We start from the raw sequence: 24834 nt of genomic DNA on the forward strand, positions 1-24834 counted from the left end.
GACTTGAACCTTTCTGCCTGAAACTACGATTTGAGAGAGAGAGAGAGGGAGAGGGAGAGAGGGGGGAGGGGGGAGGGGGAGGGGGGGAGAGTGTATATGTAAAAGCTAGCATCAGAAATGACAATATTATTTGACTCAACAAATTATCCATCCTTTTGTGTTTGCTTAGCCTTAGCCTTAGAGTATATGTGTTTTGGTCTGGTTGATATAGGCCCTATAGTTTTTTTTATGTGTTTATTGTGGGCCCGAAGGTCGCAGTTTAGTATGTGAACCGTCCGTCTGCCTGTCTGGAAGTGTACATTTTTTTTTACCACACTAACAGTTTTACCACACTAACAGAATCCCTTTTATGCCCATAAATGGAGTTCCCTGATGTTGTCAATATGAAGCCCATATAACAGGACTTCATATGGGAATGCCCATATATGGAGGCCACATCGGCCACATACCACACTAGCAGAATCCATATATGGCCAAGACAGATGGCCAAGACAGCCCATATCTGTGTGGTTGGTTCTACAGACAGGGATCTCCATGTATGGGCATAAAAGGGATTGTATGATGTCATTGTCATAGGTCTTTCACACAACGAATAAGTAAGCATGTTTGGGCTCTCACAGCATATCTCCATATACAGTACATGGATCTCCATATATGGGTACCAGGGGTCTCCATGTGGTAACTGGTCCGATAAACTGTACATCACTGGCCAGATGGCCAAGACATGGCGCGACCTAGGTCGCTTGTCGCCCTGAGGCGTCTTAGTATATTGTACTGCTGTATATGACTCCCCTCGAAAACGGGATGCTGCATCTCAAGGGGTTTATTCCTGATAAAGAATTTCAACAGACCTAATGGTCATGTCATGGTTTGAATCTGGTAATCGCTTCTCTACCTTGTAAGAAGAATATAGGCCTATATTTTGAGGGGGAAAGCCTTATGCCTGTGCTGAGTGACAACAAAACCAGCCTCTGGCTGACCTAAACAACAACCCACCCAACCTATGGAGGGTAGCCTACTGCTAGCAGGTTGATATGGCAACAGAGGCCGGCATCAATAAGGTATCAGCAGTGATCAGGTCTGCGCTCGGCGCGGCAGCCGTGGGCTCTGTGTCTCTGTGAGAAACCTGAGATGTCATGCTACAGGTGCTCTGTGACCGGCTCCCATGCAGGTGATCTGGCGTGAAGTGATGAATTAATGACTCAGAGAATTAATCATTTAAGAACCATCAGCGGGGAATGAGTGCACGCTCTGCTGGACCCTCACGAGATGAATCTATAGATTGTGTGTGCATAGGTATGGCGTTTACATTAGAACTCACACGATAAAGTGACATACTGTACCTTTGAACAATGTTAGATTATTCCGTTGTCTACTTGTTTAGCTCAATATTGCTGCGTATCTATAGGGAGGGAATTCTATTGCACGGCTTAGTTTCCGTGGGGAGCACATAGTTTGTTGCACTTGGGAGGAAATGCTGACACAGCTGACATTCTGCTCAGGTTACTCTGGGCCTCAACAGTAGGCCTGGGTGAGATCAGATCCACTGGACTCAGCAGTCACTAGCTCACAGAGCAAGGTAGATAACCCTCATCACCAAAAACCCACGCACGCGCATGCACGCACGCACACACGCACGCACGCACGCACGCACGCACACACGCATGCACGCACGCACGCACACACACACACACAGAGCCTACAGACTGCTGCAGAATCTGTGATGCAGTCCAAAGTATAACCTTTACCCTCCCCCTTATACACTGGCCAGGATGATATAAAAAATCACACTTGTGTGAACTGAGCGGTGGAGGCTGCGTGTGTGTGTGTGCGTGTGTGTGTGTGTGTGTGTGTGTGTGTGTGTGTGCGTGCGTGCGTGCGTGTGTATGTGTGAATGTGAGTGTGAGTGTGCCTGGCCGGCTTGCCTGAACAACAGCGCCCCTCCCTTAACATGTGTGGTCAGAAAAGATACTGCAGGCTACATACAGACAGACACGCACGCACGCATACACACACGGCCACGTCTAGGAGACGGTGTAACCACCGCTCAAAAGGAAAGAAAATAAGTAACAGAGGTAGAGAACGGTTGGTTGGGCAGACACAGTAACACAGAAATAGTTTGCTTTCGTTAGAACCTGCAAAGATCTCTTATACTGTAGCATATAACTAAGGTATTAACTGGTGATTAACACAATATAAATGTCGTAATCTGACCCCATTTTCAGGTTTGTGCTTCCAGTGACACCAGGATGGACTGAACACACAATTGTGCCTTCGTTTGTCCACATCTGAGACTGACACCTGGATCAGTAGTCGGTTATGCAAAGAGAAAGGGTTTAAGGAAACTCACCATGGTTGCCAGCTCTACGAAAACAAGCCCACGAGAAGCAGGCTGCATGATCACAACACACACACACACACACACACACACACACACACACACACACACACACACACACACACACACACACACACACACACACACACACACACACACACACACAGTGTGCAAAATGAGTTAATACATTATAGCATCAAAATTATCACTTTACATTGCCTGAAAATAGCCGATCTACCATTTTCAAAAACTATTACTTGAAACATTTTAACTGCACAAATCTTGTATGGTGGTCCCTGGTGCACAACATATTTTCAGTGGCCAAATACACATTCATTTTGGGGGTCCTTGACATGAAAATGTTTGAGAACCACTGATTTAATTTAAACAACATAAGGAAGCAAGGCAAAATGAGAAACTAGACTTTAGAAACAAACCCCCCAAAAAAATACAACCCACAACCACCAATAAAGCAACTTTATGGAAAAACAAAGGCTTATAATCAGAGGCGTCAATTGGGTATGGCAAGGTATGGAAGCTGTCCTTGGCTATAGGGAAAAAAAATTGACAAATGTCTCTCTCTCTAACTTGTTTCTTTGTTAAAATACCCTGTTGTGACACTAAAGCGTTGTTGAGGTGTGAACTTGGGGGTTGTTTAGCATCAATGTGTGGATCGGGTGGTGTGTGTCCGTGGGTTGGTCCGTGTGCATGAGGCATCACGCCTCTCATGCATGGTCAGAAAAGATATGGGTCGGTGACTGCGCGCGTGACAAGAGCAATTGTTAACTAGAAATACTGTTCCTACGAAACAGTGTGGGCTCGCATGTAACACCATGTATGGGCATAAAGATCTACCCTTTGGCTGCGCCTCATTGGCTAAGGGCCCTGCCTTTGTACTGTCGAGGAGAACTTGACTGATAGATAAATAATGAAGATTACATACCTGTAGGCCTACGTGTGCTCGCTTTCAGCGAACCCACAATTAGCAGCAGCACATTTTTTTCAAGTGTGGCAGTTAGTTGTTTACTTGTGCCTGATAAAATAATACTAACCACTGATAGTATCATGCCTGTTGCTAAAGTATGGCAACATGACTGGTGTCATGCTGCCATACATTAGCTTTTTCTCAACTGACGCCACTGCTTATAATATGCGGACATGGCAACAGTGGGAGTCATTGTGCAGTTAAACCACCCCAACAGGCCCAGCAGCACAGCAGACATGCTACAGGATACTATAGAATGGGTGGAGTCTGCCTTAGGGACCACAGGGCAGAGTCACCAGCTGAGGAGGTTAGCACACTGGTTCCCAAACAGTGGGTCGGGACCCATTTGTGGGTCACAGGCCAATCTTTATGGGTTTATGGGAATAAATACCCCTTTAAATATTTTCCTGTTTCCTGTACATTTTGTTTTCAAATTATTTTTGTTTCAAAACATTAAAAAAATAAAAATGTTTTAAAAAAAGCAAAAAGATTTCATAAAATTTCATGAGACAAATTAAATGTTTTTTTTCAGAATCATTTCACACATTAAAAAAAATTTAAATCAAAGAAATTCCCAAACAAATGTTTAAAGAAGTAGTGAAAATAGCTGATCTACAAGCTCACAACATAGTGCGAAGCGATGCGTTGTGAGCGTGTAGATCTGCTATTTTCACTAGTTTGGGTCCTGGGCGAATGTCTAATCTCTCTTTTGGGTCACGGGCTAAAATGTTGGGCAACCACTGGGTTAGCCTACATCAGTGTAGGCTAACCCAAAGGGGACCCATTGTAGGGTCCAAAGCGAGAGCTGTGTCTGTGTGCTCGGTAATAAGTCGGATTCTTTTCCAGTGGGGGTGAGTCTCCAATCCTGTTTGTGATTTTCATGGACAGGATCTCGAGGCGAAATGGTGGTGCAGAAGGTATAAGGCTAGGTGAGCTAAGGGTTGCTTCACTGCTTTTTGCGGATGACGTGGTCCTGATGGCACCAACCTTTGGTCCAAGACCTTCAGCTCTCACTGGATCGGTTCGCAGTAGTCAGAGTGTGCGGCAGCCGGAATGAGGATCAGCATAAATCTGAGGCCATGGTTCTCAGCAGGAAACCGATGGATTGTGCAGTCCTAGTAGGGAATGAGACTTTACCCCAGGTGAAGGAGCTTAAGTATCTCTGGGTCTTGTTCACGAATGAGATAAAGGGGAAGACGGAGAAGGAGATCAGCCGGAGAATCGGAGCAGCAGGAGCGGTTTTGCAATCGCTAAATCGCACTGTTGTGAAGAAAAAAAGAGTCGAAACGGAAGGTAAAGCTCTCTGTCTACCGAGCAATCTTCATTCCTATTCTCACCCATGGTCATGAAGTGTGGGTCATGAGTCATGACCGAAGGTCGCGGGTACAATCGGCCGAAATGAGTTTTCTCAGATGGGTGGCTGGTATCTCCCTTAGACTTAGAGATATGGTGAGAAGTTCAGTCACCCGAGAGAGACTTGGAGTAGAACCGCTGCTCCTACACTTAGAAAGGAGTCATCTTAGGTGGTTTGGGCATCTAGTACGGATGCCTCCCGAGCGCCCTCCTAGGAAGGTCCTCGATGCACGTCCCACTGGGAGGTGACCCTGTGGCAGACCAAAGACGAAGGATTATATATCCAAACTGGCCTGGGAACGCCTTGGTTTACTCCCAGAGGGAGTGGAGGACGTTGCTCAGGATAAGGAACTCTGGAAGTCTCAGTTGGAACTGTTACCCCCGCGACCCGATTCCGAATAGGTGGTTGAAGATGGATGGATGGATTTGTATGGGTCATAAGTTACTATACAGATCCTTCTCAAAAAATTAGAATATTGTGTGAAAAAGCATTGCAGATGCCCTTGCACCGCAAATCATAACCAACTTCGGAAACTTCCCACTGGACTTCAAGCAACTCTGACTTCAGAAGGTTGACATTTCTCTAATATAAATCCTCGTTTTGAGTGGTCTTGTGTAATATTCTAATATTTTGAAATATGGACTTTTGATATTCATGAGCTGTATGCCATAAAAATTCAAAATTTTAACAAAAAAAAAGGTTTGGAATAATTCACTGAATAGCCAACTTGTAGATCAGCAACGAAATTTGCTAATAGTGCTCAAGTGGCTAAGATGTAGAAATTGGGATAACATATTAGACGGTATGGTGACAGCGGGACCGTACCTATGTTCCCCACCAACCACCACAAAAAAGGTTCTATGTTCCCCGCTCAACTTAAAAAAGGTTCTATGTTCCCCGCTCATCCAAAAATGCCTCATTGGCTAAGGGCCCGCCTTTGTACTGTCGGTACAAAGGCAGTGTCTTAAGTCATTTTACGCTGCCTTTGTACTGTCGAGGAGAACTTGACTAAATTAACGTAATAGGTTACGTTACGTCATTTATGAGGAGAACTTCACTGATAAATTACGTCATTTTTGAAGAGAACTTGATAGATAAATAATGAAGATAACATAGTGTTCTCGCTTTCAGCGAGCCCACAACTAGAAATACTGTTTCTACGAAACAGTGTGGGCTCGCATGGAACAGAATACCATGTATGGGCACAAAGATCTACCCTTTGGCTGTTCCTCAACGGCTAAGGGCCCTGCCTTTGTACTGTCGGTCATTTATTTGAGGAGAATAAACTTGACCTATAAAGTTTTGGTATAACATACTGGTCTCGCCTTTCAGCGAGCCCACAATCATTAATAACAACTCTAAACACACACAACGGAACATAATGGTACGAAATTACGAATACTAGTGGGACAGGGGGGCACTAGGGACATCTGGGCACCATATTTTTGTTATGACTGGGCATCTGGACGAGTGGGCACCTGGACATCTGAGCACTTGGGACATGAGGGCATTTGGACGAGTGGGCACCTGGACGAGTGGGCACCTGGACAATAGGACGAGTGGGAACCTAAATTAGGATTGCCCACATGTTCTTAGTGCCCAGATGTCCCACCATTTCCTGCATTTGAGTTGGGAACATATACCTTTTTTGGGTGGGGAACATAGATCCTTTTTTTGGTTGGGCGGGGAAGATAGAACCTTTTTGTGGGGGAGGGTGGGGAACATAGAACCTGGGGAACATAGAACCTTTTTTGGGGGAAGTGGGGAACATAGAACCTGAGGAACATAGAACCTGGGGTTGGGGAACCTGGGGAACATAGGGAGGACCCTGTGACAGCATAGGCTAGATTGGATTGTAGGAATGGCATTTAGCCATGGCCTTGACTAAAACACACAGCAATAACTGCAAATTGTATTTGTTATAAATGGGTGGTGGTGGAAGTGTTGGAGGGGGTGGGGGGTACCTTATGGTGGTCAACCAATGGAGAGGGTTGAGATCTGACCAAGGCCAGATTAATCAAGCTCTCCAGCTCGATTACGAGCTGAAAATAGCAGCAGCTTATTTTAATGAGATTGCTGTGTGCAGGGCTCTGCTCTGGGCTAGGTTTAGTGCTGTCCAATAAATGGTTGTCTCTCTCTCTCTCTCTATACCAATAGCTACATGATATTAGTGCAGCTAATCAATCAATCAATCAATCAATCTATCAATCAATCAATCAATCAATAAATCAATCAATTATGTATAGGCCTATATACAGTATGTACTATAACTGTATGCAGCCTATTTATGTAGGCTATGTATGTATGTGTACATAGTATATTCTATATTCAGTCTATCTATCTATCTATCTATCTATCTATCTATCTTGTGTGTTCTCTGCTAGTACAGGGAATCTTGTCCTTGAGGCCTGATGATGACAAAGACAACGTTCTAGCAACTGCAGAGGGAGTGTGGGTAGAACATTTGCTTTTCAAATGATCTCATCTGCACAGGCTAAAATGTCTTCAGCTCCAAAACGCTATGCAAGACAACACATCAGTTTAATCAGCTATTTTAAACTCCTGCCAGAGGGACAGGGTTATCAGTCAGAGTCTATAGCTCCATCATGACTCATGAGGGGTTCAATGGGTTCAAATGTTCCTTTATAGGCTTAAAGATCATGTATATTATTTGCACAATTAAAAACACAAAACCTCCTTCCATCGCTCTCTCCAGGCGTCCATCAATCCTTATATGGAAATAGAGGAACGTCTCTTGAATACATGTCATGTGCCGGCATTCATTGAAAAGGATACTTTAAAGGACGATGATTTATATTTTAGTTGCGTGCTGGTGTTGCGCGCGGCTCCGAAAATATCCAGATCTACATACTGACCAGCGACCGTAGGCAGCGACCCCCTTGTGAGCTTATAGATCTGGCTATTTTCGTTTTGCGCGACACCGGCGCGCGACTAAAGTATAAACTCGTTTTCTTCCTCTCCTCTCCTTCCAATGGGGCGTGTTCTCGTGACAAGCGTCCAATCAGACGGCGTTCATCTGTGAAAGTGGGCGGGGGCAGAAAGGGAAACCCTGGCATCGCTGTGGCTGGTGGTAGGGGGTGTAATAAAGTAACTAAGTATATTTACTTAAGTACTGTACTTAAGTACCATTTTATGGCATTTCTAATTTACTGGAATATTTACATTTTTCAAATGGCAAATGTCTGTGACCGTCACAACACACTTTTATTCTACCTAGTATGAGAGAGAAAAAAAATACTATAAGAGTGGATTCTGCCAATGCATTACAATGGTTATGGAGCTGATTTTGTGAAGAAATCCACACATATGGCAGCAATTTTTTTTTTACACACTAAGTACCAGTTGAACCCTAGTAGGTATCCTTATTCTGTGTGGAACATTAAGTCTAAGTCAACACAATTTTATAGAATACATAGTTGAATACAGAACTTGGGGTCCCTGCTTTATCTCTCTCTCAGTTAAGGGGTCCTTCCTTAGGCCTGAAAACGTTGAAGACCCCCTGGCCTAGAGTATTCCTATCCTATATTACAGTATTGATACTTTTTACTCAAGTAATGGGAGTACTTTTTTTCCAGTGCGGGGCGGGGCTTGGAGACGGAAGTGTCTCCCGAATGGCCCGCAGTCAGCTGTCAACTAGAGGAGCAGAGACCATTTACACACCGGCTCTGCTGCTGCTGTGAGGAAATGCAGAGAACGGAGAAAAGCTAAAAAGAGACATGGCAACAACATCATCATCATCATCCAAACGCTAAAGAAATAAGGTCATGTCACCAAACTAAAAAGGTAGCTATCGCACGACACCGATCATCGATTAACCGACCGAGGTTATGTTTAACACGACGAGTATTTAAACGTCTAGTGCGAGGCTTTGGGTTGTTGCGGGTTCGGTCGGCGGCGGCGGCGGCGGTGGGGGAGAGGGGAGGACTGTAAATGATGATGACAAGGATCGTCAGGGCTGTGTGACATTGAACACACAGGACACGAAACCGACGAGGTCGTTCTAAAAAGATCCACGCAACCATTTCACGATTTAAAGATCGCCGACCGACCGACCGGGGGTTTTAGTGGCAGAATTCCTCCGTCGCCCCCCCTCTCTCTCTGTGTCGTCGCCGATCGTTCATAATGTCCGCGTCATCCCGTTTATTTTTTGAGTAGCGTTAACGTTCGATCGCCCTCCCACCCCCCCATAGCAGATGGTTTTGCAGATCCATTCCGGGGGTGTAGCAGTAGCACTAGATATATGTGCTGCAGTCTAGTCAGTCGTGGTGGTGATCCGATCCCCGGCCTAGTCCTCGTATGAAGGGAACTACCCTAGATTCCGAACAGACAAGAAGAGACGTCATCAGCGTTTTCCACTATTTAAATGGTCGGCCCGTACCGTACGAGGAGGTCATTGCAGAAAAAAAGGCTGATTTCCTCACGGTAGGTGTCCGTGCTTCGGTCGTGCGTCGCGGTACGGGTACACGCACGGTGCGGTGCACGGAGGGGCTTTAAAAATGACCGTTGCAATGTGTCGTGTGATTAATAGGACACATGGAAGGGAAGGTTGGCGGAGCAGCTGTTAGCTTTTAGTGCTAGTCGCAGAACGACCTTTGGAGACGTCGGCTTTACTAGCCCAGGTTGTTAGCTGCCTGCTGGCTAGGTTGGGTTGGGTGTTTTTTTCTTCCTCCCGTGGTGTAAAACCGTATCTTAACGTTACTAGGCCTCCCACATACGGCTAAAAGCGAATCAATGATTTAATCTAATTGATTCCCATCACAAGACCAGGCTGGGTGCAGCCTTTGCAAAGTCATTGCAGATTGGTAAAGCTTTTGTTTTTTGAGGCCAAATCATATTGTGCTGTAACAGCCCCCTTCTTTTTATTTTTTCCTCTTACCCCTCCCCTACTCCTCCTTGCTGTCCTCTTTACCTACTTTTCAGAATAAAGAAGACAGTAAAAGACAAAAGTCAAGTGAGGATTTACTGGGTTTCATAAATGGGGGACTACGGGTTCGGAGTCCTGGTGAAGAACAGCAGTGGCAACAAATCTGCTTTCCCCGTGCGGATCCCTCCTCACCTTCAGCCCCAGCCCCCGAACCCCCCCAGCCCCCCATCCTTCATAAACAACACCTGCTCCACCAATGGGGGCAGCGCCTGGCTGTTCCCCGCCGTAGCCCAGCACACTAACATGCAAGATGAGATCCTGGAGTCGGACAAGTCCAAGGGCCTGGACCTCCAGGACATGCAGGACAAGTCTCCGGCCCAGGCCCAGCCTCAGGCCCTCTCCCCGGGTCAGCAGGAGGCCACCGGGGGCCTCGGGGAGCTGGAGGGCTCGCTGACCGACGACAGCTCCCTGGAGAAGGGCTCCCTGGAGAGCAGTAGTGGGAAGGAGAAGCTGAGGATGGAGTCTCCGGTGCTGGGCGGCTTCGACTACCAGGACAGCCTGGGCATGGGCACCAGCTGTGCCCAGTCCACCTCTTCCTCCTCCTCCCTGACCAGCTTCAACAACTGGTCCCCCGCCGTGCCGTCCAACCCGTCCCCGGTGGTGGGCGAGGACGTCGGGGGATTCTTCGGCCCAGCCGGCTCCAACGCCAACGGGCCCCCGCTGCTGTTCCAGAACTTCTCCCACCACGCCGGGCCCGGTTTCGGGGCCGGGGCGGGCAGCTTCTCCCCGCAGATAGGACCGGTCTCCCAGCACCACCCTCCCCCGCCCCACCCGCAGCACTACCACCCACACAACCAGGGGATCCCACCGCAGCACCGCCGCTCCCCCGCCAGCCCTCACCCTCCTCAGCCCACGTTCCCCCAGCACCCCCATCGCTCCGGAGCCTTCACCCAGCTGCCCCACCTTGCCCCCGCCCAGAGCAAGCCCCCGTCGCCCTGGGGAAGCTACCAGAGCCCCTCCACCCCGACGTCCACTTCCTGGAGCCCTGGCGGCGGCTACGGGGGCTGGGGAGGCACGCAAGGTGTCCGGGAGTTCCGCAGGGGGCTCAATGGAGGCGTGGCAGCGCTGAATTCAATTTCCCCACTGAAGAAGTCCTTCCCGAACAACCAGGTAAACGAGATTGTCTTTCCTCATTTAGACTGGTCGAATAATGGAGTAACCCATAGTATTTTAGCATTGACTCAATACAGGCTAGTTAATATGCAGAAACTCACGTGTGAAACTGTTCTTCAGGTCCCCTCCCAGAAATACCCCCGAAACAACTCCGGTTTCAACCACAAAGCTTGGATGGAGGACAGTATGAGCCGCAACGATGGCGTTTACCCTTTCCAGGTGAGTTCATCACAGCAGGCTATTTTGTCCGAGAAAGCAACAACAACAACCAATGTGCCCCTTGGTTTGTAGAGAGACTCTACTCACAAACCGAAACTCAACGTTTGTATCAAAGTCAACAAAGTAGCCTTTGTGAGTTGGTGCAGAATGGGATACAGTAAATGGATCATCTGATCTGAATCTGAACCATGCCAAATACAGACAAATTGAAACCTATTGTATGTATACTTTATATATACAATGAGGCTGTTTTTTCAATATAGTTTTGTGAAACAAGACTTTGGATCACATGGCATCCACTTTATTCTCACTGAAGAGGTCTTGTGCTCCACATGATATTGAGATGAACATTGAGGCAGCCCCAAACATCTCTTGTAAATTAGTTTTCTTTAAATATATTAATTTGGTGCCGTGGATCTGCATTTTCTTTTTTAGGACCTTGGATTGTATTCGGTATTAAAAGTCCACATATTGTTGTTCATCTTCATTTGTTGCTTCTGTGAAACCAGAAGTCGTGAGTCCATTCTCTTGACGTACTTTTTATCTAGGTCTGAAAAGTCACACTTTTAGTACACACATTAATGCAAATAAAGTGGATTCTGCCAATAATTAATGAATAAAAACTAGTCATATGTAATTCTGGGAAGGGGAAATGGCCGACGGAAGTTCTTTAGCACAACAAAAATCAATAGGTAATCAATATCAGTGTAATCCAATCACCGCAGCCAGTAGGCGACGTTTGGGGGGGGGGGGGGGGGGGAGTACCAAGGACTTGTTTTATTAGATGTTAGCAGAATTGTCTTTGATTGCGTTTGTTTAAATGTGCTAAGAACAGAGAAGCGACAAAGAAGATGTTTTGACTTACAATATTCAGGTATCTAGACTATCTACATATATAACCCAAGATGTTTTGGTGCAAAACATCACACACACACACACACACACACACACACACACACACACACACACACACACACACACACACACACACACCGTATATACACATTCGATGAATAGCTCACAACACATCTCAAAGCAAAGATTTGTGAGCTTGTATATCGGCTAATTTAGAAAATACTTGCCTATAAATACAAATGCCAAAAATAGGTTGAAACTTAAAGTGGTTAAAGGATAAGTTGATGTTGTCGTTTTTTTCCTCTTGTCTTTTTCAACAGCTATTAGCATCAGTGATCCGTGTCAGGTCTTTTTCTTCTTTCTGTAGCGAGTGGGAACAGCAAAGGCTAATCGTTGTCTTCCTCTTCTCCAGCAGGAGAGAACGCGCTCCTTTGATGGTTTCAGTATGCATTCTCTGGAGAACTCATTGATTGACATTATGAGGGCTGAGCAGGATTCCTTGAAAGGTTGGTTGGTTCCCACACACAAAAAAAGAAAAAGAAATCAGATGTGTATTCCATCACTGTAGGTACTGCGAATGCGGGCAGGCATTCGTTGCAATGCCACGGAAAGAATGGGGAATCAGAAACCTATCTTTATTATTCATGGTTTAGTGCTGAGATGCGGACTTCATTGTATGCATACGGTCTCTGTAATGGAGACTGACTATTTGATGTCAGTCCGGCAAGGGTGTATCCTGCTGAATCAGTCTTTTTTACGCTAATGCACAATGAAGCTTTAGTTAAGATGCTATGAGAGTGGTGGGAGTGCACACACAGTACACTCCTGTACTCTGTTTTAACTTGTGATATTACCCCCCCCCCCCCCCCTACACACACACACACACACACACACACACACACACACACACACACACACACACACACACACACACACACACACACACACACTCTCACTCTCTCTCTCTCCACATTTAGAACAAAAAATATTTTCTTCTCACAGGGAAACATCCTGCTAAATCTAGATTCTTACAGAATGCTGATCTGGGCCTGTTGATACAAGCAACTTTTAATGAGTGCAACTGGTCTCTCCTGATCGCTTCGATGATGATTTGCTGCCAGTCACTTGCCGTATGACTCTGTCATGATGACAGGAATGTCAATGTAGCCACTGCGATTCCTACTGTATGGAATCAAGAACCACCTCATGTGACTACTCCACTTCCACATTTGTCAAGGTTAAAACCAAGTCACGCAGTCATTTCCAGGGTGATTTTACACATTTCCTTACACTACATAATGGGATCTTTGCTACGTTCAGGGTGTCATGATCTTCGAAAGAATTAGAATTTTTGGCACTACTAGATTTTAGTTCATATCCTGATTCTAAACGCACTTTACGGTACTTTGTACAGCTATTGTCCGTTATGATCCCAGACACACAAAGAGTACATCACACCCATCCATTTCAACATCCTTGTTGGTTATAGAGCTGCTTGGATTTCAGGGAAGAAATGGATTATTGGCGGCTCTCGGGTGGGGTCCCTGATTGCATAAGACTGTGCAAGATTGTGTTGCCCTCTGTTTCAAATTTCTTCTGTTGCTTCATCTAGGTCGCTACGGTTTCTCTCACCAGGGTGGAGATGGCCCTTTACCCATGAATGGTATGTACATGACATGCCTAAACATTTGTAATAGTGTTAACTTATAATGATCTGACATGTATCTTAAAAGCAACAACAAAAAGACCCTGTTGTCAAATAGTGTTTTGTGTTGTTTTACACGCAGCTAGGAGTTATGGCAGACGACGAGGTAAAGCTTGTAAATGTGCTTGTCTTGTGTGTGTTTTTTGTTTTTTTCTGTAATGCTATTTGCAAAGCGGCCACCACACCTCACATGCTGACTCTCTGGTTTGGCCTGTGTGTGTTTGTCTGCTGATTTGTTGATTGTCGCTGCTTATTCTGCCTTCAAATGTTGTCTGGTTTTGACCTCTTGTTCTGCTGGGTCTGTAATATGCCTTAGTCTCTCGAGACAAGACTGTTGGCCTACACAGTTTTCAAATGCTTCCGCCTAAAGGCTGCAGCATACAGGGTTTCCCTAACCGAAGAAAGTTTGGCAAGGATGAAAGCGTTTTTATACTCGATGGGGCACCGTTGTACGTTCTGAACAGTAGACCCGCCGCCGTCAGAATACAGTTGACAACTTCATTGTCAACTCGGAATCCACTTTATTGTCACATCACAGGTAAAACAGTGTGTGAAATTTGTTTTTGTGCAAGCTCCATTGTTTTATTTCCATGAAGGAGAAAGGGAAGAAGAAGGGGAGACAAGGGGAAGATGGTGAGAGATCAACCCCAAAAAAAGAAAATCATCAGTGCCAGTGAATTTAGTTTGCTTCGGCAGGAAGAGAAGAACAAAATGACTAAATTCTAGTTCGGTTGGAGTATGCTGCAGCCCAACAGTCTATACATTGGAAGCACTGCAAAAGCGCCCTGCCCCACCCGCGCTTCTGTTTCGAAGTCAAAGCATATGTAGCTTGCTACTTGACAGAAACTGAAATTCAAAAATTTATTTTAAATGGTAGCAGTTGACAGATTCATGTCGGAAAGTTACAGACTCTGTAGCATTAGAAGATTGTGGAAGAGTTGTCTGGCTCGAGAGACTAGATATGTGTCTTGTCAGGGTTGCTTGTCAAGAGGTACAGTAGACGTGATGATAATTCTAATTCTGTTGCATCAAAATTAAATCATTGCCTGCTCATGTTTGTACTTTCTCGATGTTGAGATTTTTGTTTGTGTAGAAATGCTTTTGTCGTCGTTAAAACTAGGGTTGTCAAGATTATGACATTTTACATGACGATTAATTGTCACTCAAATAATTGTGATTAATGTTTTAATTGTGTTTTTGTCGCTGAACACTGGTGCATATGAATAAAAAATACATTTCTGTTTGGCTTTGAGGTTGCACAGGGCACACATGACAAATAACCTAAATAATATACAAAGGAATGACTGGCATATTTAATAACTTTATTCTTCATTCATACTTTTATAGTGGAAATAGCAGATCTACAAGCTCACTACAAGCTCACAACGCATCGATGCGATGTGTGGTGAGCTTGTAGATCTGCTATTTCCACTACTTTTTGAAAGTGTTTCATTTCTCAACATGTAAATGCGATTATGTAATAATTGTGACAGGCCTATTGTAATCGACACATTTTCAAACCAATAAGGAGTCTGACTGTGTTGTTTGAATCCTGGTAGTAGTGAGCCAATGTGTCATTGTTCCTCCCCCAGGCCATTCCTCTCTGTTCCCCCTGGAGGATGAGCGCTCCTTTGGAGAGGAGGATTCAGGCGACCAGGGTCTGGCCGGCCTAGGCTCTGCCCACTGCTTCCCCCATCTCAACGGGGAGCGTGTGGAACGATACTCACGCAAGGTGTTTGTGGGCGGGCTTCCCCCAGACATAGACGAAGGTACAGGCTTTCAACTCATACTTAATATGCACTACTGTGACCTTGAAAGAACGATTGATCTTCTTTCTTTTTATTATTGGTGGTGTCTGATCTCTCTCGTGAAACAGTGATACAGTCTTGCAAATCAATGGTCTAGCATTCCCTGGCTCCGAAATGCCCGACATGTTTGCATGTAAAAAAAGACAAAACATTGCGTATCGCCAAATTTGCTTAATTTCCAAATGACTGACTTCTAAACGTCACAATCTCTTGAATGACCTTAAATAATAACGCCAAATACTGTATTTATTTACGGTATGTGCCTTTTCATTGTGCTATGCTAAACAGCTGTGAAACATCGGTGAAAATTGCCGATTTACAAGCTCACAACGAGAGACGTGTTGTGATCTTATAAATCTACGCCATTTTCTGTGTTCAATACCTAGTACAACGAATTATAAATTAGGATTATAAAGTGACAGTACACGCATTGCCTCATGTCTGCTCGAACATTTTGGAAAGCCTAGTAATGAAGTTTAATTGTAGGCTTCTTTTTTAACATTTGTAATTTCTTGCTAAATATGCCAACAACTACCAATAATAGAAAAGGATTGTTGCTGGGATCGATGGCGAACCCATATTTAATGAAAAATGTGTACAAAATGTACCCTGAATCCTAAATACAATTGTGAGTGGTAGGTTTAAATCTGACTTACCTACTGTAAAGCTGCAGATACCCTGGTATAGTATGTTATAGGAAAGGCTGACATTTCAATAAAGCTATTTGAAGGAGACGGTGCACCAGATTGGACACTAGCCCAAATCAGATTGCCCATTTAGACCTGAGGCCGATTCTAAAAACGCCTTCTAAATCCCCAAAGGTTTCTGGAAAAATACTAATTTTCTCCATTGGGAGATATGAAACTTGACGATTATAGCTTCATAGAGAGGCATTGGTTCAGCCAACTATGAACAGTTTGAATGGTATTGTATTTAAAAGTAACCATTACGTTATTTGTGAGTACCGATTGCATGATAATAACATACAGTAATTGACTTCTTGCCTCAATCAGATGAAATCACTGCCAGTTTCCGTCGATTTGGACATTTGTTTGTGGACTGGCCACACAAGGCGGAGAGCAAGTCATATTTTCCTCCTAAGGGTGAGTTGCTGTGCTGCAATGTAGCACATAGAGTCCATAAAATATTGAGAGTGCAAGTCTTGACGTCTTCTCAAACTCTCCTCCCTAGGTTATGCCTTCCTGCTGTTTCAAGACGAGAGCTCTGTTCAGGCTCTGATTGAAGCCTGCATTGAGGAGGATGGCAAGCTCTACCTGTGTGTCTCCAGCCCAACCATCAAAGACAAGCCTGTGAGTCGGTGTTGTTTTTGACAGCAAATTTTGATTTAGTTTTAGTCAGTCTTTTGAATAATTAGTTTTAGTCATAATTTAGTCTCCTGAAAAGTTTTAGTTTTAGTCATATTTTAGTCGACTAAATATCATGAGAGTTTAGTTGACTAAATCTACAGTTGATTTAGTCAACTAAAAGGTATTGTGGCAGGCCTTGATGGCATCGTAATGACTGATTTCACAATTGGTTGCATGCTGAAAATAGCCGATCTACAAGCTCGCGTTGTGAGCTTGATCTGCTATTTTCAGCAAGCAACACCTGAGAAAAACCAAACATTAAATGACTTTCTCCTCCACTAGTCCCTCCCTAACGTTTTAGTCTAGTTTTTATTTTGTTGACGAAATTGTCAATATATTTAGTCTTAGTTTTAGTCATCACAGCTTAGTTTTTATTTAGTTTTCGTCAGTGAAAAAAACAGTCGACACACATTTTTCGTCATAGTTTTAGTCGACAAAATCAACACTGCTGTGAGTGTGATTCTGTATGCCTGTAGCCCTAGATGCCAGCCAACACGTGTGTCCATTTACTGCAGAGAATGTAAAAAATGGTCCTGTAAAGTGTTAAATGAACACTGCGGATTTGGCTGTGTACCTGTCTGAAAACTGATACGTTATTTTAAAATCAATGCATTGAATTCACATGACTCGAATTTCTTCCTCTATCTGGCATCTAAAATGGCTGCCGTGGTAGTTTGATAACATTGGGCCTCATTCGCTCTGTGCTAAAAAAAAAACATTTTAATCCTTGTGTCCCTATTTTGGACAAACAATTTCAAATTCTTTCAAAAATTTTCAACGACCCCATTGATTTAAACAATAACATAATAGACAATCTATAATCTCACAATGCATTGATAAAATGTGCTGTGAGCTTAGTTCATCCATTTGAAAGATGTCTTACTCTACAAACTAATTTAGTATTTAGGAATACTATAGGAAAAGGAAATGATGATTATTCATTAGTATTATGATCATTATAATTAACTTTATTATAATTGTAATTAAATCACGTTTTAGTGTTGAAAATGGAACAGACATGTATGTGGACTTTTGCCTTTCATAGTCCAGCGTATTTCAGTCATTCTCAAAACATACCAACCGCCATGGTCAATAATACCAATGGGCAGACCTTCGTCCACATAATTATTTAGTGACTGACTGTGAATTGGGCCATTAATGCTCTAATCTCTACCGTGACCAACTCCACCCCCTTGTTCTCTCATGCCGACTGCTGTGAAGGCATGTCCAGACAAGTGCTCTCACTTCCCTATCTCTCCGGAGTGTATGCCATTCCCAGGTCAATTTTCTTTTGGGAGCGCTCAGTTTTTATTTCATGCAACGTCCTGTGTATGTGCCACGGTTTTACAACAAATGCATGGGTTTTTACATCACTCGGCGAGGTTATGAGGCACGGCGGAGCAAGCTTCTTGGCGAGCGAGTGAGAAGTTCCTGGCCTATCCCGTCGAAGGGCACGCCGTGCGTGTTGGTGAAACAAAGTGTCGCCCACACCTAGCTCTGGTCCATAGCGTTAGTGGAGTTCTCCCTAACGCTATGTTCGTCTACCTCCGCACCTCCTTGGCATAACCGCAAAACCTGCGCGTCTGGTCTGAAAATAACAAACTGTTTCGCCCCTCACCAAACCAAAGGTATCAGTGGACAGTTGAAAGCGGACTCCAGTTAGAGGACGCAGTGAAAAATGAAAAAATGATGAAATTAAAAATATTCCACCGGATGGAAACTCCATTTCTTCTATTTTTTTTACTATTTGTCGTCGCCATCACGGCGCCAACTCACTACTGCCACGCAGGTCAGAGGACCGCATTAACAGAGCTCATTGGGTGTTTTTCAGCTCTGCGACGTTGGAAGTGCTGTTTTGTAAGAACAGTCTTCAATCAGAAATCAGAGTGTCTCCGTCAGGTGGATTATTTTTCATTTCACCCTAGAATTGTATTTTAAGCGTGTGGTGGGGGGCCCAGACTGCGTCCACTAACTAAGTAGAGTAAGCTTTCAACTGTCCACTGATACCCTTGGTTTGGTGAGGGGCGAAACAGTTTTTGTTATTTTCAACCAGGCGAGCAGGTTTTCCGGTTCTGCCAAGGAGGTGTAGAGGTAGACGAACATAGCGTTTGGGAGAACTCCACTAACGCTATGTACCAGAGCTAGCCCACACCCAGGGGTCATTGCCATGCTGGCTTGTGGACATTTTTCTCAAAATCTTTATTTCTGCATACATACGGAATGAGTGGACTGTGCTATCACCAGAAACGCATACAGAGCTAGCCTTGAATGACCATTGCAACTTTGAGAGTGTTCAAATGGAACCAAATGGAACACTTTTAGGTCCATTTGGTTCCATTTGTACACTATCAGAGTTGAGGGGGTCATTGCAAATAAAACATTATTTGAGAACCCCAGTACTAGTTGGACTCATGTGCCATAGTGTTGTAATAAATAGTGTCATACATATTCTGAAGAAAACCTGGAGACTTGACATTCAGTTATTGGGTCTTATGATCAAAATAACATTATAATGGTGTGTAAAAAAGAAGATTTGGTCTTTGCCACGGACACGTTTGTCCGTGTACGGACACATTGATGACCCCTGCCCACACCCTCTCTGTCTCAGCCAATCACAGTGATTGGGACTGGGTTTTGCCTTGGGAATAGCATGCACTCATCTCTCCACCATGCTCTGAGCCTGAAACAGGACCATCCTTATCAGCACTGAGACCGCGCTGGTTTTCTCCAGTTTATGGTGTATGGAGAGGTTGGGCATTGGGCCATGGTGGTATTGTACTCATCCAGATCTGTGGGCATGGGCCTCTATTGATTTAAGAATGATCCAGATTCACCAACATGCGCATGTGTGTAAGAACACAAGTGGCCTTCACATTTCCTGAATCTGGCGGTAAATTAGCATGCATAAGTTAAAGATTATTACTTGCACATATTAGTCATGAGAATTATTTTGGCCGTTGAAAGACAGTAATCAGAATGTCGCAACGTTTTCAATTTGACTCCCAATGTCTGCCAATTAACGACTTCAATAGGTCTTGCCAGTTAAACAAGCACGCATGCACTCACGCACGCATGCACACACACACACACACACACACACACACACACACACACACACACACACACTCTCTCTCTCTCTTCATTGTCTTTGTTTGAGTTCACATTTCTAAAATACATTACAGTGGGCACACATATTTTTGTCCCACATACTCGAAACAACATGTGTCTCAGTGCTTAAATCCAGAATGTACAGAATGTAAACAACCCATGCACATGAGCTTATTCACAGTCAACATTGGTGTGTAGGGAGTTGGTCTACCCATAGCGTCCAAGGTGGGGTCGTAGACACTGCTAGACAGCCCATGTTTGATGTTAGATCCTGCCAAAAAGATCCTTTTACAAAAAAATGTGCTACCACACTCGTACGTGCGGCGCGCACAGGCACACACTTCATTCACTTAACTAATGCTCGTTTTTATACAACTGGGGTGAAATGCCATCCAAAGAATGCGAGTAAACCAGCCAAATGGATATGAGTCGTTGTGAAATTGAGCCATTGTGAAATGGCTGTCAATTTGAACAAAAGATAATGACTGATTAAAAAATCTTAACTCCTTCCATGCTCACAGTGTAAAATATACTATGCTCACTGTAGAAGCAGAGCAACTGAGTGAAGATTTGCATGAACGAGTTTTGTGGTTCTGTGCCACTTGTTTTGTTCTGCAGGTCCAGATTCGGCCCTGGAACCTAAATGACAGTGACTTTGTAATGGACGGCTCTCAGCCTCTGGACCCGAGGAAGACGATCTTTGTCGGGGGCGTCCCTCGTCCTCTGCGTGCAGGTACCCTCATTTTAACCCCTGGAAAGGGGGGCTTCACCCATGTCATGGCTGTGTTGTCAGTTGGCATAATGCTTGTGTTTGTGTTCTGTCATTCCAGTGGAACTTGCTATGATCATGGACCGTCTGTATGGAGGCGTATGCTATGCAGGGATTGACACGGATCCGGAGCTTAAATACCCGAAAGGGGCGGGCCGAGTGGCCTTCTCCAATCAGCAGAGCTACATTGCAGCCATCAGTGCTCGATTCGTTCAGTTGCAGCACGGGGAGATTGATAAACGGGTGAGTTGATTATTGAGTTGAGTATTTAGTAAGTAATTTATTTGGGGTTGGGCTGACGTTTAGTTAGTAATTTATTTGGGGGTGGGCTGACGTTTAGTTAGTAATTGATTTGGGGTGGGCTGACGTCATGTCATTAGAATTAAACTTATGTCGTTGCATGACGTGCGTGCTTCTGTAGACATATGGGTCTGACGGGAGACAATCCGTCCCACATTGGTGCGGGTCGAGGGTAGTGTTTGTGCTGCTGAATGTCAAAGTGAATAGCGTCACTTTTGGTCTGTGTTAAATCTCTGTCGATAGCATGACGTTCAGTTAATACTCTGAACTCCTTCTGCCAACTGCGCCTGGATTCAAACCCTGAACATTAAACTCATGCCACCAGGCTTCCCGCAGTAGCTGTGAAAAGCCTGGTTTCTGCTCTGTGCCCACCTACAGTATATCCATTAATTGCAAACACGCATGTAGGCATGCAATGTTTCCCCATCCTCTCTAACTGGATGGGTAGCAAATTGCAGACAGCGTGGCACTGTTAAGTCACGAGTCATAGATAAATAAGCGATCTTTCCAAAAACGATAAGTTTTCGCTGTTGTGTGCCTGATGCGTGGTCTCGTAAACTCTCATTGGGTTGTCTTGTCAAAGCAAGCAAAGCTAGCTAGTAACTAACTAGACTGATATCGATGCTATCGGTATGCAGCTCAGACGTGTGCTTGTCGATGCGCGAGGCCAAGGTGAGCAAGCCTAGCAGCTTGCTCACCTGTCAGCTCACTCGGGCGAGCGTCAGGAACCTCAAGGCCTCACTCTCGCCACGCCTGCCCTAATGTTCAGAAGCGGGCACTGCTACCTCCTGCTAAACCACACCCAAAACCCGGCCAAAATACAATTTTATCTGGGAGACCCCTTACCAACCCCTACCCCTCTGACCACTTTCAAACCGGCATCCCTATTTTGGCCATGTCATCAGTGTTGAATTAGTCCGGGGTCCCATCACGCCTCTCACGCAACGGATATGCATTGATGCCAAAACCCCCCAAGTTCACACCTCGATAACGCTTTAGTGTCACAACAGGGTATTTTAACATAGAAACGAGCCTGTATGCATATCGATAGACCTGTATAGTAGGTGTTGAGCGACGTGACGCCATGAAAACCGCATACCCCCAACAATGACATGCAACACTGCATGTCATGGGTGAAAATTCTGAAGAAGCCTATAAGCCTATATGCTTAATTTATAGTCTTGTCATACGCTGGTGTTGTGTGGTGGAAATGGCAGATCTTCAAGTATCATGGCGCATTGTGACCTTGTGGATTGCCTAATGCATCACGACACATTGTGACCTAGTAGATTACTTATTTCTGTCAGGCAAAAACCACCGTAAGAGAAAGTATAATCTAAGACAGAAATGGCAAGACATACCATCTCCGGTTTACTTCCCGTATTTGCGTGAAGCAGGTGCCCAACTGTTTTTGGAGACCGGAAGCAGTCTATTCATTCAGATGGAAGAGTGAACGTGAACAAGGCTTCTGAACCATTCTTTAGCCCCATGGTCACTGAGCTAAATGTTGGACCCCGATCGCCACACAATCTTCCCTAGTTTTTCATACTAAAATCGCTTTTTTCAGAGGGACTAATCAGGAGAAAATCTACTTTATTATCAACCTTTCTCTGTCCCAGCAACACACTGTCTTGGGACCTCGCTAGCACCAGCAAACATTGGACATTTGCGAGAATTGCCGTTGCGGACGCCGACGCCCACTTAGGAGACTATCTGTAGGATTTGTGTACCATTTCTCCTCTAGTGGCTCCAGTTGGGATGGTGTATCTTCCTAAATTAACCATCTTTGGTATAATTCAGGCTAAGGGGTCGACACTTCCGCTGCTATATCCTCATCTCTTCCTTGTCTTGGTCCCTCCCTTCCTCCCTCCCTCTCCAGGTGGAAGTGAAGCCATATGTCCTGGACGACCAGCTCTGCGACGAATGCCAGGGCACCCGCTGTGGGGGGAAGTTTGCTCCGTTCTTCTGCGCCAACGTCACCTGCCTGCAGTACTACTGTGAATACTGCTGGGCTGCCATCCACTCCCGAGCGGGCCGTGAGTTCCACAAACCCCTGGTGAAAGAGGGAGGCGACCGGCCCAGACACATCTCCTTCCGCTGGAACTAAGGAGAGCGAGGGAGGGGGATGGGAGGGAGAGAATGTGGGAAGGGGGCGGGTGGGGTGGGGGTACTTAGGATAGGGCTATGATATAGAAAATAAATGCACTTTTTCTTTTTGCTGGTTCCTTTAAGTTAAAAAAAAAATCTTTAAAGCTTAATTTTATTTTATTTAATTATTTTTAAATTGGGCCTTCTAAAGAAAAAAGTAAACGCTAAGAAAAATAGTGAAATCCCATTTATGTTTTGGATTTTTTAAGTTAAAAGTATGCATGAATATATGGATGCATTAGATTTGGAATTAGATGTTTTCTGACTTGACTGTACTTTGTTTTCTTGCATTATTAGCTGGTAAAGCTGCTTACATTTGTTGTCAAGAGTAACATAAAATTTGAGTGAGGTTTGTCGTACCTGAACCAGTATAATGACTTAAGGAAGTTGTGTTAGGGAGGAAAAGAGTGCATTTTGTTGCTTTTCGCATGCAGGTTTAGAGAACAACTGTATCGCTAACCAAAGGTTGAGTGCAACTGGTTGAATTGATAGAGAGTGGGAAAACACTATTACAGATGGTTGGACATATTTAAATTTTCAGGCCGTTCAGAGTATATCATCACGCTGCGTGGCAAAACTAAATCTCTCCTCTGTCTGGCATGCGTTTATAGATTGCTGGCATGACTTTGTAGGTCTTGGTTTAAAACAAAATCGACACTTTGTAACCAGAAAGGGCAAAACCAAAGACTGGCCTAAAGAAAAAAAAAAAGAAGCAAGTGATCAAACGCAAATGTTGATCTGAGGGATGCCGGGATGATGGTGTGTCCTCTTGTCAGATGGAGGCGGAAGGATGGCTGTTTTTGAGTTTTGGATTGTAGGTTTCAGATGATTTAAGGCATGGCCCTCAGGGCTCAGGTATTGGCAGTAGTATTTGCTCACTTTATAATGTCAGGGATATTAGCACTGGAAGCTAAAATGCTAATGTAGTACAAACGAATGGGAATGCACAGTCCAGTCGCCCTGAGCTGTCCTCATTTTGTACCACTGCACTCTTCTATGACTGGAGCGTCTGTCACAGGTGTGGTGTGGTTGGTGATGGTAGTAGCTGGACACTCTTTGAAGAATTTGCTGTCAGAGATAAAGATATTATTTTATACATGGCCTGCTGATTTTTGTACAGTGTTTTATAGCTGATTATTTTGTCATGAACATATATACATTTATTATGCACTACTTTTCTAAATATTTTTTTCAATAGTCATTTTAGGCACATTTTTCACAGATGGGAGAACTCCTTTTGCAATACCTCATTTTTTTCACTTGGTGAAAAATAATTTTGTACCTTTGTTACTAAGAGATCTGCATTTATGGTAAACTTAATTTAAAAATAAAAATGAATGATATTAATATAATTTTCAATTTAGCTTTTATATATTTAAGTGCTGGTAAATCTCAATCTGTCCGGTTCATTGACGTGATTCTGTAGAAAAAAAAGGAAAAAGGAAAAAAAAAAAAGATATTAAAAAAAGAAAGGCTAGTGTTAGCCAGTCGTATACAGATTCTCTTCTGTCCTAATAAACATAATTGCAGGACCCTAAGGCATGACAAGACCTTTCTAAACTGATTTTGATAGTCTTGAAAATGTATTCTGATATTCCGCTTCTAGATGTAGTCAATAAGAATCTTATAGGGTAAATGTTTTGGCTTCGGTCCATTGTGGAATCTTCCCTTGTATCACCAGAATGAATGACAGCTGGTTAAATATTTAGATTCACTTTCTCCTGGGACTGCTAAGTCCTAGTTATTCTTGGCATGCATGATATATTAACAAAATAACCTGGCTAGTGTTAATGCAGGACCTAATGTAATGCACTAGATCT

The 24834-nt window shown here is 44.2% G+C and overlaps 1 protein-coding gene across 6 annotated transcripts; it reads left to right on the plus strand.

The window, feature by feature from the left end:
- Positions 1–8375: 8375 nt before the first annotated feature.
- Positions 8376–22973, plus strand: LOC308301577 (cytoplasmic polyadenylation element-binding protein 4-like; the record flags this gene model as incomplete). Of its 6 annotated transcripts, none has more annotated exons than XM_080745604.1 (12): positions 8376–8481; positions 9619–10732; positions 10856–10954; positions 12222–12315; positions 13422–13472; positions 13597–13620; positions 15107–15283; positions 16336–16425; positions 16514–16632; positions 20416–20530; positions 20628–20809; positions 22746–22973. In XM_080745604.1, the coding sequence occupies exons 2-12, from the start codon at positions 9674–9676 to the stop codon at positions 22971–22973; spliced, it is 2238 nt and encodes a 745-aa protein (XP_080601730.1). In that variant the 5' UTR covers positions 8376–8481; positions 9619–9673. The 6 variants fall into 6 exon arrangements, with proteins under 6 accessions (XP_080601730.1, XP_080601734.1, XP_080601735.1 ...); XM_080745608.1 differs by having other exon boundaries at positions 12225–12315; XM_080745607.1 differs by lacking the exon at positions 8376–8481 and adding an exon at positions 8759–9126 and having other exon boundaries at positions 9626–10732.
- Positions 22974–24834: the final 1861 nt, after the last annotated feature.

This window comes from Nannobrachium achirus (genome assembly GCF_963921795.1).
Source record: "Nannobrachium achirus genome assembly, chromosome: 17".
NCBI classification, from domain to species: domain Eukaryota; kingdom Metazoa; phylum Chordata; class Actinopteri; order Myctophiformes; family Myctophidae; genus Nannobrachium; species Nannobrachium achirus.